General features: G+C 43.0%; 1 protein-coding gene across 1 annotated transcript in view; it reads right to left on the bottom strand.

The window, feature by feature from the left end:
* GRIN2A (glutamate ionotropic receptor NMDA type subunit 2A) overlaps positions 1–13,985 on the bottom strand; it is a 130,308-nt gene extending 116,323 nt beyond the window's left edge. Inside the window, exon 1 of the mRNA XM_032460747.1 lies at positions 13,397–13,985. Within this exon, the coding sequence (XP_032316638.1) occupies positions 13,397–13,932 (536 nt within the window). The 5' untranslated portion in view covers positions 13,933–13,985. The remainder of the gene's footprint in view (positions 1–13,396) is intronic.
* Positions 13,986–15,306: the final 1,321 nt, after the last annotated feature.

Genomic DNA, 15,306 nt, shown 5'->3' on the forward strand with positions numbered 1-15,306 from the left:
CTCTGGAAAGACATGGTTATGTGGCTCTCTGTGTCTATTTACTGTCTCAGAGCAAGTCAGCATCAGCGCTAACATAACCTACCCCACAATTTCACCACTGCCTCCCCCTTGTTTTCACTCTAAGGGAAAATCTCCTCCCTAGTCTCTTAGTTAATGAGACTGCCTTTTTAAATTTTTAAAAATCTGTTTTTCTTTCAAAAGCCCAAGGTAGTTAAAATAATGAAACTCAATTAATATATGCAGAGTAATCCTGCCATCTTGGTGGCATTTTTTTTATCCCGCTTTCTTGGTCATTCTGAGGATTATATTATTACACAAGAACTAGCATTCATAGGTCACTTAGCATATACCAGGCCTTGAGCCAAATGCTTTTCATGCCTTATTTAATTCTCACAAACTCCCACTCTGAGTGGGAACCAGCATTATCTCCATTTTACAGATGACAAAAATGAGGTCTAGATGTATTTATTTACTTGCTCAGTGTTCCACAGCTAATAAGTGGCAGACAAAGCTAGAATCTGATTCAAAAGTCTACGGGATTTATAGGATGGAATCCTCCAAAGGCTAGAAACTTATATCAAGCACCAGTTATGCCCATCAAGGAGTTTTCTGTCTGGAAGAAAAGAGCTATAGTTGTCTGGGTAAAATAATATTTCTAAAAATTTATTTACAATATCCCCTTGTTGGTAAAATTCAGTTTTATTAAAGGCAACCGTGTGAATGTAAAGGGTGTAATACATGAACAATTTAGCATAATACTATAGATTAGCTGCCAAATATGCATATTCATCGAAGTTCTTGTGAAATTAGCAGAAACCAAACTTGAACCCACTTAAACCACTAAGGAAGTCTGGTGGTTAACATCTGAAAAGATCAGCAATAGGGTGGACTTCAGGTACAGTTTGATCATGGCTTGGCTTGTTCTCCATACCATACTTCTCTAGTCCTGTCCCATGTGTGAGTCACCATTATCCTCAACCTGATTTCTGCTAGGGTAGAAAAATGGCAGCAGAAATTCCAGGCCTCACATCTGCACACTTGTCGTATGTCAAACAGTCCTGAAGTTCTCTCAGCTAGACCAACTTGGATCTCATGCCCATTCCTGAACCAATTGCTATGGTGAGATGGATGGGATTTGTTTGTTTGTTTGTTTGTTTGTTTTTTTTAATTGCACTGGCCCAACAGAAACTACCACCACTGCCTACATATTGGGGGAGGAATTTGGGAAAGCACTTTATGCTCCGCACTAAGCAAAGCTTAGTGAAATGGCACAGGGCAAAGAAAAGGCAAATGAGGCTCCAGATACAGCCTGTGCAAGCTCAGGGGTCACTGCGTCTATCTACCTTGTTCCCCTGCTAAACCTCTCCAATGACTTCCCATAACACCTGAAACAAAACCCAAAACCTTCACTGTGGCCTTTAAGACCTTACAGAACCTGGTCTGCCTCTAGCCTCTTACCCTGCCCTATTTTTCTTCCCATCAGATGCCAATACCAACTTGACATTATGTGTTTCTTCATTTATTTTTGGTCTCCCCTCCAGAATAGGAGTTTTAGGTGGGGAGCCTCTGTCTGTTTTGTTTATCACTCTATGTATCTCATACCTATAGTAAATATGAGACACATACTAAGTGTTGAATACATAAAAGGGCAAAATGAATGAAAACAAATGCATGTATTCATGAATGAATGAATGAACAAATGAAAGAATGTGATCCAGGCAATCAGAAGATGAACATAGGTAACAGATGCCAGGGGACTGTTTTTATTCTGTTTGTTTTGTTTTGTTTTCACCTAGTCGGCTGAAGTCCTGTGTTCAGAGCTCCTATTTAAGAAACACTCTGTTTTGAAAGCACAAGATTTATTAAACTCAAGACCTGTAAATGGTTTAGAAACGCTCATGACAGCCTCCTCCCCCATATCCTATGCTGAGCGGAAGATGTTTGCCAATGGGTTAGCCTTTCTGCATATATGTGAATAGAACACTTTAAAAATCAAGGCAGACAACCCCATTATGACCTGGCATGCACCCAGTGTCAAAATTACATATTGGCTTCCCTCTTCCTTTCTACCTTTTACTTCCTTCCTTCTGCCTACTCAGAATTACTGAGACTCCCTTGCTGATGTCTTTGCTCAATTCTTTGCATCCAATTAATATTTATTGGCATTCCTCAGGGATGCACGAAATCTGAAGGGAGTCACTCTAGAACTAATTTAAAGGGAGTTGCTGACTCTGCACTTGAGCTTTTGACTATTCTAATAAAAATTCTCCCAGGAAAGACCAGCTCCCTCCCTTTGTTCTCTGTTTGCTTTATTCTTGGCAATGCCAAACATCAATCTCTATGATAATGACAATTACTGATATTGATGGTGAGGATATTACTAACATTTTCAGGAAGGTTTTGTGGTTTATAAAACGAAATCCCATGCGTCATGTTTTTCTGATAAATTAACTAGAAAGACAAACAAAATAACTCAGCCCACAATGGGAGGATCTTTGTATGCACTTTACAGCACTGGAAGACTCCTAGGGCCTCAGGAAAATATACCTAAGGTGTCTTCTTTCCCTGAGAGGCCAGAGAATCAGTGGATCAGGTGCTAAAGTCAGAGAGGCAATCTTGATCCTGATTCTACCACTAAGTGATCCTGGGAAAGTCATTCTTCTCTCTGAGATTTTTTTTTTCTCATGAAAAAAATGGAAATAATAATACCACTATTTCATGGAGTTGTTGTAAGAATAAGATAAGATAATGCATGCAAAAGCCCTTAACATATTGTCCAGATCAGAGCAAGTGCTGTGTTAGCAATCAAATGATTTACTCATTCAACACTTATTTTACTGTCTACACTATGCCAGGTACTGGTGTACACAGATAAAATGGACAAGGTCCCTAGAGTTCATCATCACCATCACCATTATCACCATCACGATCAGCATCATCATTATCATCACCACCATCACCACCATCATCATCATCACCACCATCATCACCGTCAGGTTCATCACCACCACCACCATCATCACCATCACCACATTATTATCATTAATCATAAAGGACCTAGAAGGAAAGAGGACTGATTCAGAGGAGCAGCACCTCTGGGTCTGGAAGAAAGAAAACTTAAGCTCAGCATACCTTTGCCACTAAGCAGTCTGTCATTTGTGAACCCCATGTCTTTCAGGCCTCACTTTCCTCATCAGCAATAAAGCATAGAGAAGTGATTCACAATCTTAATGTTGTAAAACCAGTTGAAAATAATTTGTTACAACTAATAATATATTTTATGAATCTGAGCCATAAAGAAGAAAAATCAGATTCAAACCATAGACTTTACGAGGTTTAGATGATAAACTGACATTTTCAGCCATAACTCTTAACAAGTAGTATGGATTCCATCAGGCTCCTTCATTTGCTGTTTATTTGACAAATTTCAGGATATTGCAGACAAGCTGGACACCTTCCCCACCCAATATGAGAAAAAATATTTTCTTCCAGTTTTAGAGGAACATCTACAAATTAATCCAGTCTGATATGTGGGAACCCTCCTTGCTTACTTTAGTAAGTTCTTGACTTTGGGCAGGCCGTTAGGCACAAACAACTCAAATTCTCACCTGCAAGCTGAATAGAGAAGTAGGTTTATGAGCTAGGGCCATGTAAAATGACCACTTTGTCCCAGAAGTGATCCCTGTAAGTGAGATATCAAAACTTCCTGTCATCAGTCTTTGATACCTACCAGTCTTAAGGGTCATGGAGTTCTTATTTTGGCAAAGAGTATAAATAATAATGATTATGATAAAATAAATATGACATCTTATGACAAAATAAAACGCTTAAACAGACCATGGAGATGATACGAGTATGTAGTCCAGGTGGCAACTAAGGTGAACTTGGCAGCACTTCGTGATCTAAAGGTCACTTCCCAAGTCCAGGAGACCATCTCCAGGTAGGAGGAAGGTTCTGGTACAAGATGGTGGCATAGGAAGCACCTGAACCCACTTCCTCCCATGGATACACTGAGTCTACAGCTATGAAGCAATTCTTTCTGAAAGAAATCCAGAAACTAGCTGAGTGAGTCACACACATCAAGTGAACAAGAAAATATTCACATCAAAATGGATAGGAAAGTCTGAGACACATTCTCGCCATAAAACCCAGCCCTGGCACAGTGACAGACAATCAGGAGGGAACTCACAAATTCCAGCTTCTCCCTGAAGAGCGAAGGGTTGGGACCCAATATCTAGAGCCCCAACTTTTAAGACCTCTAGATAGGGAATATGGGATTATCATTATCAGCTCTTCATATTTTTCAAGATGAGCTAAAAGTATAATTTTTGGTGAAACCTTACAAGTTTTAAATGTTTGGACTTACTCAAATTTTGAAAGCAGTAAAAACATTCTGGGAGTCAAAAAAAAAATACAACGTCAAGTTAATTTGTGATATCTTAAAGTAGTACAATGGAGTTTAGATCCAAACAAAACTGGATTTGAATTCTAGCTTTATTTTATGTTAGCTGTGTGGCTTTTGTCAGGTTATGTAAATTTCTGGTCCCCATTTTCCTCATCTGTAACATGAGTTATTATAATTTACAACTGACCTGCTGGCAATCTATCTGACATCCATTTCCCTCTTCCTCATTCTTAACAGAACTCATATTTGTTGAGACTTCATGTTTCCTATAAGAATCCATGGGCTTGGGGGAATGGAAGCTTAAGCCATCTCAGCTCTAAGAGCAGGTCTGGTTTGACTTAACCTATCTGCCTTCTCAGTGATTGGGTCAGAAGTCCAGAATTAAGCCAGCCAGGATATGGCACTTTCAAAATAGTTATTATTGGCCCCAGATGGGCATGGACAAAGAAGTCATCTAAGGAGTTGCTGATAGCAAACCTAGGTCATGAAGGAAGCAGTTAGAGAACAAGGACTATACTCCCCCCAAAACAGGGTCAAGAGATCATAAGGAAAAGAACCAGAACCTTGACCATACTATACCTGAAGTCCACCCTGTCTCCAGAACTCCAATAAAATAACTCAAACACATAATTGAATTTAGTTGATTATTACCTGCAGCAAAAACACCATTCTAATTCACACCTAAGGATTAAAGATAATGCATTTAAAGTGACTGGCACATAGGAGGCACTTACTACATGATAGATTGTATCATTAAAGTACTTTCACATTTCTACCACATCTGATTTTAAAATATATGTGCTTCCATAATGTAACCTATGAAACTTGAAGCTTCCCTTTTCTCCCCAGCACACACACATAATGATGTATTAATTAAACTGTTTAAACTTCCTTTTATTAATAGGAATGAAAATGAAAAGGAAATGAGCACGTGTCTCAAGAGAGCTGTCCTCCATCGTGCAGGAAACTGAGTGATATATGTTTATTCCTTGTGTTTGGATCAGATTTAACTAAATGAAGCAAACCCTCAGGACCTGGCTATGGGGATTTGGACAAGAGGACACCAGACACCAGCAGATCAGCCAGTTCATTCACCAAACTTTGGGGCCTGTGTAAAATGTGGCTGGCCTCCCCTGCCCACGCAGAACCCAGCTAGCATCACCAAGCTGACAGTGACTCCTCCATCTCTGGGATCCACGCCAGGCTTTGAGGCACCAGGAGCCTGCACGGGGGCTCAGTCACACCTGCAGGCAGGCAGCATCCACGTGGAGGCAAGAGAAGGGGGAAGCAGGGAAGCAAGAGGACAAAGGCGGAGAACAGGTGGAGAGGCCTATTCTGGCTGTCTAGCTCCCACCTGGAAGGAATGACGAGGAGGACTTCTGTCCTGCCTATGAGGAGGAGGTGCATAGACAGACACCCTTCCAGGAAAGCAAAGAACGGGCAGGTTATAAATGAACTGGCCCTTCACACTGCGCCATATGTCCTCCCTTGTGGTTCTGTGCAACAGCAGAGGTTTTCCAGATCATGTCAAGAATAAAACAAAAGCAGAAGTTTTGGGTTTTTTTTTTTTTCCCTTTCCTGAGTATGACCTCCTCCTCTTTCCAAATCCAACGCTTGGCTTGTCATCTATGTCATGCCTCCCGCCATGTATGGTCTTGGTTTCCTTTAACTCAAAGCATTCACTGCTCTGATGATTTGCCTGGCAGTTCATCATGTGATAAAGTTTACTTCTTCCATATAGTGATTTATTGATGAAAACAACTGGCATGAGTATTTAACTCTTCTAGGTTAAAGATCAGATAAGATTAGCAATGGCTGTAGATTGCAGACCTTTGGAAAGTCCATAATACCCATCACGATGTCTAGCGTGTAGCAGACATTGTCCAGACACCTGCCAGGCTCCACAACAAAATCAAGGCTGGGAATAGTCTCCAAGGGAGAAAAGGCAGCCAAAATTCACAGCCCAACTCTTTCCCTCCAGTGTTCTCCTTCTCCTCAGGGATTATTTGTCAATTAATGCTTGAAGTTTCTCAAGGTTGAATTCCCTCTTCCGATTCTCCATTCTCCCCTAGGTGATCTCACCCAATCCTGGGGCTTTAACTGCCATCAATAAGCCTCCAAACCCATGTGTTGTATTTTTCAGTCTTAACTCGGACTCTTCTCTCTGACTGCCTACTTGAGATTTCCACTTGGATGTCTCAAAAGTGTGTTCAATTGAACACGTTTGAAACCAGATACTGCTCCTGTCTCCCTCTCCCACAATTTGTTTCTTCTTCAGTTTTCTACAATGTACCACCATCTACTCATCTGTACAAGTGAAAAAAAAAATGTTACTACGTCTCTTCTGTCACTTCGTATCCATCCATCATGTTTTGTTCATTTTTACCCCCAAAATATGCATAAGCCCACCCACTTCTCTCTGAATGCACAACCTTATGCAGATTTATGTCACGGTCTCCTAACGGGTCCCTGTGCTTACACATTAAGAACCCCTGCCTCCAACAAACTCTCTGTCAGCAGGCACCAGAGTAATGGAGATGGTGCTTTTCTTTGCTTTGTCTTTTCACAGAAGAGAGCTGCAGCACATCATTAGTGTATGTCACCAAATTAACAAGTTTCAAAGTGAAAACTCCCCTCAAATTCAACTCCGGAGGAGAAAGATCAACACACATTTCTGTTGGCATGCTGGTTCCCAAATCCAAAGACCTGCATCTGGCCTAAAGCAAATTTGGACAATATTTATGCTTTGTATGTGATCCCCAAAACAACCCAAACCACCTTTCCCTCAAGGTAAAGGCACAGATGACTTCTGGTCCTTTCAAGTTGTCAGCATCGGGTTTTCACCATTTGTCAAGCTATTCATTGGATGCCAATTGGAAGTGATTGACTTGCATGGCAGGGTTGGCATACGGTACTCTCGACTTCCAGCCAAAAAAGAAAGGGCTGTGTTCCAGGAGAGATGCCACAAACAGAGATGATGCTGAAGAGAGGCTATTGACTTCACTCTCAGGCTGGACGCCCAGGGAGCCCAGCCCACCTCTCAGGGGTCCATCAGGACACAAGGGGAGTCAGGTCAAGCTGTGCATCTGGCCCAGGGAAGGAGGAGAATTAACATCTGCAGGGGGCCAATTACATCCTAGATACTTGGCTAAGTATACTGCACGCATTTAAGTGTCACCATAATCCTCTATGGTTGGAACTGTCCTTATACATAATCAAGGAAATGGAGGCTCAAAGAAGGTAAGTAACTGGCCCAGGATGACCCAGATAATGAGAGGGTTTGGACAATGTGCTATCCAAAATCACATTCCACAAAGTCACAGAGGCTCGTGGAATACACTTTGGGTCCTCAGTTTGGCACATGCCACTGCATTCTCTCACTACGTTTCTATTTGAGACTCAGCCTCCCCCACCTCCCCCCATTCCCGAGTCCAGTGCCCCAACCAGATTTACAGCACAGGCCCAGAGGATGGCTTGGTCTCCTGGGTGCCCAGTGTCACTGCCAGAAATGTTTGTCAAGCATATGGTGATCCCACAGATAAATATTTGAAAAGAGCTATCACATTCACCCAGGGAAGTCATCACTCCGGTCAAGCTCAGAGAATTAACTGTGCAGGCTCCTTTATTGGCCTTAAAAAAGAAACCTACGGTGATAATTCTGATTATCAAACAAAAAATATGCCAGCCAGGTTTAGCTCAGTCTCTCAATGGGTCATTAAACCAGTAATTTTTCCTATGTTTATTTCAGAAAGGAAGATTGAAAAAAAAGGATCAAGGTAACTTGAATATGAATTAAACTCACTCTCACATATATCTTCCTTCCATTTCCCTTCCTGTCAGGGTAATGATTTACAACGTTGTTGCTTCTTAAAGCAGGAGCTGGACTTCATAAATCAAGGAGTTAATGTAAAACACATAAGTGGTCAACCCAGGTGTCATCAATTAAAGCCAAATAACTTCCCTTCAGTACTAATTCATATCTCTCCTGAGAGAAGATGTTCTTTTTTTCGCTGCTCTGGGCTGTAGATTTACATGAGTGCTTCTGTTCTATTTCCAACGCAGTGACTTCTCCACATCCTCCTCCCCTAACTGAAACAGGAGCCAAGGGACACAGAGTTGTAATTTAATTGGTTAAAAAAACAAGATTGAATTATCTTTCCACACTTCCCAATTCCCTGTCTATGTACAGCTTGCAGTATGACAAGTATAAATCACAGTGATAATAATGATCATGATGCTGATCATCACAAGACGAAGACAATAAGGACTTTACAGTTACTTGTGAAATGCCTACTACATGCCGCACGCAATGATAAGTGTTTTACCTATATGCTTTCATTTAATTCTGCTACACTGTGGAGAAATGACTCTCCCCGCTACCACCACACACAGAGGCATTTTAGAAAAAAGAAACAAAACCTGAGTTCAGAGTGGTTAGTAAGTTATGCCTGGTAAATATGTGGCTGATTCAAAACCAAGTTGGCAGTTACCCAGCCCGTGAACTTTTCTCTATGCCCTTCTTCCCACTGGCCACGTTCCTCCTAAGGTAATCTTTTGGCAAAAGCATTTAGGTATATAGAAAAACATCCACCTTCTCCCTCCTATGACCTCTTCCTCAATAAATGTAAAATGTGTCCCCTTCAAAGCGGAAGAGGAAACACAAGAATGTGCAAACACGGTTTATCAATAACAGTCACCATTTATAGACTGCTTCCCATACATCAGGCTCTAGGCTCAGAGACAAAACTTTTCTTATCCCCGTGTTACATCTGAGGGAGCAGACTTGGAGGAATCAAGTTGTCTTGCCCAAGTCACTCTCCTTAGATCCAGGAGGGTTCAGATCAGGGATTCAAACCAGGCAGCCTGCCTCCAGTGCCCACACTCTTACCCGCAATGCCGTGCTGCCCCCGGAAGACCTCATCAACTAGTGAACCAGACAGACTCTCGGGACAGAACTGGGCAAAGTGGCCGAGGTTCTGTGCCAGTGAAACAGGTAATGGTTTACCTTCCCAGTTCCAGGAGTTGCCAGCGATGTGCTCTGTGCTTGGCGAAGGAACAGATGTTTAATAACTTTGCAGTAGCAAGGAGGAGGTTACATAACATGGCTGAGCTATTTTTGAACTTTGGAAAACGCTGACTGCTCTTTTCAAAGTGCCTTCTGTAAAACCAGGAATATTAAACACAAAGAACACTCCCCCTTTTCCCCACTTTTTTTTTTTTTTCCTGAAACAAGGACAGACATGGGTCCATGGGTAGGATCATTAACCCAGCAACTAGTCCTTGGTCCAGCACTGCGATCAGTAAACCGTTGTGACAATATCCTAACCCCACAAGTTCTGGGTGTAAGATTACAGATAACGTCCATGAGGACCACCAACGGACACCCCGAGACGTGACTCAGTCAGTCAAAGCGGGATCCCTGAACCCTAGTGACTCACCATGAAACCATCTGGGGTGACTTCATCTGAACCGCTTCTGAAGCTCTCTGCATCCTCCTTACTACATAGTGGAAGTAAACAGAGCTGTTTGTTTACTGGATTCTTTGCAAAATAAGGCTTCTCGATCTAGCTGAAAATGTAACTTTCAAAGCTCCAAGTGAGAACTCCTAACTCTGGAGTCGTGGGCTTGCCTTGAACAAGCTGATGGGTCCCCGTCAGGTTAAAGACAACGTGCATTCTCTGCCTTCAGCTACCCAGACTGAAGATCCTTTACTGTTAACAACCTAAATGTCCATCAAAGGGGGATGGTTAAATAAAAGATGGAACCCACACAATGGAATACAAAAAAGCAACTAAGATGAATACACTAGAATTACACGTGTCCTCATAGATCACGCTTGAATCATAAGGCTGAGGTAAAGGGAATTCTAACACGTCAGATACCATTTATGTATATTAAAAAGAACTACCCTTTGGGTCTAAGGTTGCACATAAATCTATATTGAAAGTATGAAACATGCGCTTGGCTTTGCACACATACCAAATTCAGCATAGTGTTTTCCCCTCCCACAGAGAGAAAGGGAGATGAGCGGGGCTGGGGAGGGGCATAATCGGGACTTCTACACTAGCAGTGATCATTTTATTTCTTTCAAAATTTTGAAACAAATATGACATGTTCACTTTGTTCTCTGTGGTGAGTATGGGGGTGGATGTTTAAACAGATTCTGTACTTTTCAGCACTATTCTTTTTTTTTCTTCTCTATTAAAAGACAGTCCTCGTTACCTGAGTTTGTCTTTAGACAAATTTCCCCCATCTTCATCAGACTGCACCTTCTTTGAGGAGATAAGTTATATCTTAATTCATGTATGATTCCAGAGGCTGGCACAGGGTTCACTGGATGGAAGGAGCGATGGAGGGAGGATGGAAAGATACTTAATCCTTTTCTTAAAAACTGCTTTCTTTGGGCTTTCTCCAGTTCCTCATCTTTGCCTCGTCTGGCAAGGTCCCATTCTTTCCTGGGTGGGTTTAAGAAACGCTGTGATAGTGGGGCAGTGTGGCAAGGACCCACTGTTTGTGCCATCATCCAGCCACACACACTATGGGCACCACCAGCACTCCACGGATGGAGAGACGTTTCATTAAACACCGGGCAGTGGATAACGGCTTACCACACTCAATGCGTTACTTCTCTGGGGCTGAAATACCATCTACAAAATTGCTGCATTCAAAGTGTAACTCCTGGAGATAGCACACCAGCATCTCACAGCAGTAGGGTTTTTTTTTAAGGAATGGAATTCAGGGTGGTCACTGGAAAGAGATCTGAATGTCTTGCCATTCATCCTTCTCAAATTCCTTTTCCTTGTATATATTGTATTTCAATTGCCCTACAATTGAGTTATGTTTCTATTAAAATCATACATTTCTCAATATTCCAGCTGCAGGGCACTTATTATGGGAAGTAAGAATTCATTAGCTCAGCCCTCATCTCTGGGCTGGCAGCAGCCCTGCCTCTGTAAGACACTCCTGTGCATCGCACCAATTTATCTGAGTTCCTTCCTGATATCTGGACAATTATTTAAAGTGCTGAAAGAAGCAGTGTAGAAACAAGATCATTAAAGAGGGGAAGAGGAGAGGGGAAGGGAAAACCTCAAAGGACCATGATTTCTTAATTCAAGATTTCACTTTTCAGGTAAACGTCAATTTCAGATAAAATCTTTAAAACACCCCCATCACACACACACACTCACACACACACACACACTCACACACACTCACACACCCCTAGCCCCAGATTAGAGATAATCCCTGAACTGTAGCATACTCAAAGTCCTAAAACCTTCCAGAAACATTTTAGAGTGACATGCTATTCTGTTGATTACAAACTAACCCAGTTTGCTGACTGTAATTTCTGATGAGCAATTTCACTGCTCACTCTGACAGTCATTAAATAATTCCCAGGTGCAAGGTACCTGGGCTGAGCAGCACTTTTCATGCATCATCTCATTTAATACTCATAACAACCCGTGGAACATCGGTTCCCAGGGCATGTTCCCTAGACCAGCAACATCTGCATCACTCAGGAGTCTGTTAGAACTGCGTATTCCTGGAGCCCCCTCCAGAGCTGCTAAATCAGCATCTCTGCTGGTGGGGCACAGCCATCTTGCTTTAACAAGCCCTCCCAGTGATTCTGGTGCACGCTGAAGAGGGAGAACCACCGCCTAGAAAGTAGTGTCATTGTCGGCACTTTGCAATGAACAACGGACGCCCAGAAAGGTAAAATGAGGGTCCTAGTCATGTGAAAAGTGGAGGAGACAAGATTTGAACCCTGGCAAGTCTCACTCCTCAGCCCAGTCCCCTAATCACAGTGCTACCCTGCTCGTTATCTGAGGAATGAGCATGGATTAAATCGGCGAACATCAGGCAAAAACAGGCAACATGGGTGTAGGAGTGACTGATCTAAATCTCAACAGCTGAGCCATAATGATGTCCCACAAAGAAAATGACACTTCTCAGAAACATAAAATTTAACTTGAATGTCCACCAAGATGGGAGTAGTTAACTAAATTATGATACATCCATGTCATGAAGTACAGTGCAGCTTTAAAAGTGATGTTTGCCAAGATTTCCAACGACCTACAAAAACACTTTGGATGTAAGAAGGGAAGACATTCAGATACAGACTCCGAGTCTAGGAGCACCAGGGTGAGCACGTCTCCCAAAGCGTACCAATGTTGGTGAGGATGTGGGAAGTCAAGTGATTTCACAAACAGCTAGTGTGAATGACACATCGTATAGTTACTCTGTAGGACAGTCTGGCAGTAGATACTTAAGTTTTACAATGCACGTGTTCCTTGACTGCAAATTTCTACCCCTTAGAATCAACCCTAGAAAAATACTCGCGCATGTGCACAGGTAAGGATGGTTATCACTGCAGCTTAGTTTCTAATGTGAAAAAAAAATATGAAACAATGTAAATTTCTATTATTATGAAGACTGGATACATAAATCATGGTATACTTCTATTGAAGAATGCAATGCGTAGGTTACAAAAACATGTAGATATTCATATATATATTTATATACAAATGCACACATGTATATCCACATGCGTCCTATATATCTGTGCATGTTCACATGTATGTTTTCATATGTGCATATACCTATATCTACATATATTCATACATGTGTACATACATACATATAGCTATATATACACACATACATACTTAAGACATAGGTATATCTAGAGGATGGATGGATGGATAGATAGACAGACAAATAGATCTCAAATACAGGTTTCCAAGGTATGTTGCTGGGTAGAAAAATTAAGTTGCAGAAAACCAAGGATCACGTTACTTAAAAACAAAAGGAGATGAGAAAAGAGAAAGAGGGGAGAGAACAGAATCAGACAAACAAATCCCACGGCCACACACCCCACATGATCTATTTTCAGGGAACGTTTTCAGCAATGACTACGTTATTACTCTTAGTATGTAAACAAACAACAAAACTGATCCCACTTTGGGAGACAAGCAAAGAGCCCGCTCTTACTGGTGCAGCGTGTGCGGTGGGGCCTCTGGCTTCTCCGCCTGCCCGTAGCAGCTGGCCTTGGCCTCGGGGATGTAGGAGAACTTCTCCAGCATGGAAGACGCGGCGGTGGTCAGGATGCCCAGGCCGTCCCTCACTCTGGCCTCCAGGCTGTAGTCCCAGTCATCATAGGAGACCGAAATGAGCCCCGATGGAAACTCTTTGGGGATGAGCTCGGTGTTTCCTGAGACCAAGCTGGGGACAATCCAAAAGAAATCGTACCCGGTGAGGCCGAGGGAGCGGGCCTCGCTCAGGATGAGGACAGCCTCGTCTTTGGAACAGTAGAGCAAGATGACGGAGGAGTGGATCTTCTTCAGCTGGACTTGCGTCTTTGCATCCTCGAAGGATGTGTCCAGTGTGATCACGTTCTGCATGTCCCAGCCCACGAAGCTGTTGTCCACTGTGGTCTTGATGAAGCTGATGAAGTCCCGGTAGCCAGGGAAGATGGTGGTCACCAGGGAGAAGACATGCCAGTCGTAATCCTGCATGATCTTCAGCATGACCGTGGCTTGCTGCTGGATGGACGCTCCGAATTGGAAGAAGGTGGACGTCGGATCCTGCCAACAGGTAAAAAGAAAGCAAAACAGAGGATGAGGCAGAGGGCAGCTGACATACAGCCATCTGTCTTTATAGGCATAAAGAAGCTCCTTCCTAGACGGGAGGGAAAATAAACCCCACATCTGCTCACTCACCAACATTCCTGAGCACCTACTATATGCCAGACTCCGGAACAGACCCTGGAAAGGCAGAGATGAGAGTGGGCCCTGAACTTGGAACCCACAGCCCGGAACAGTGAGGGACATCTGTTATTTTCTCAGCCCATCATCTCTTCCTTTCATTTTCCTCTCCTTCGTCCCACCACCGCCCACCCCCATTTGGGGTCCAAATGGTTCCAACTAGAACAAACTCAATCCGGCCCCCAGACTCAGGACTGGGAAATGAAGCCGACAGAAACAAAACGACTTCAGGAGATAGAGGGAGATTCCTGACGACATCCTTGGAGCAGGTGGAGTCGGCCATGCCTGGAGCCATTTACTCTGGACCTGCTGGTTATGTAAGCCAACAAGTTCCCATGTTCAATTAAGCCAATGTGAGTAGGATTTCTGTCACTTGAACTCTAGATTCCTGTGTCACACAGAGTATGATAAATGCTAGGTGGACATCTGTCTGTTCAGTCAACAAGTATTCGTTGAACACCTAATTGTGTGGCAACAGTGTGTGAGAGCTTGTGGGAATGATGATAAGACAGACAGACGTGGTCTCTGCTTTCATAGATCTGGAAGGAATGCGAGGAAGAGCAACATCTCTGGACTGGTAGCTGAGAGAGGCAGAAGGGGATGTTGAAGAGAGAGGCAGAAGGGGATCCAGGTACAGATTGGGGGAAGTGGGAGGACCCTAGAGTCAGAGGAGCCCTGAGGATATGCCTTGACTGTTCCAGGAACTGGAGACAAATGCATCATGGTCTGTGATGTAGGGGGACGAGACGACATGGAAGAGCTTGGCAGAAACCCCATCATGTATGGCCCCAGGAGCTATGGGACACCTTATTCTGAGAATCGGGGCAAGCCGCTGAATGCTCTCACACTGCAAAGTGACAGGGTAAGCTCTGTTGGGTTAAAGGCCCTCCAAAAGTCCAAACATCTCCCCAAGTCATGGTCTGATCATGAGAACAAATTTTCATTTAGAAAAAAGCAGGTGATGCACAAAGTGGTACCATTTCCAAACTACCTTCACACCCCTCAACTTGTCAAATCCCTGGGATGATCCTATGAAGCTGGTATTGTTGGCGGGGTAATATGAGGCTCGAGATGGTCCCACAGCCAGTCAGCATCCAAACTCACGTCCTGATTCCACTTTCAGCCCCCCTTCCAACA

The sequence above is a fragment of the Camelus ferus genome, chromosome 18, assembly GCF_009834535.1.
Source record: "Camelus ferus isolate YT-003-E chromosome 18, BCGSAC_Cfer_1.0, whole genome shotgun sequence".
In the NCBI taxonomy this organism is placed as follows: Eukaryota; Metazoa; Chordata; class Mammalia; order Artiodactyla; family Camelidae; genus Camelus; species Camelus ferus.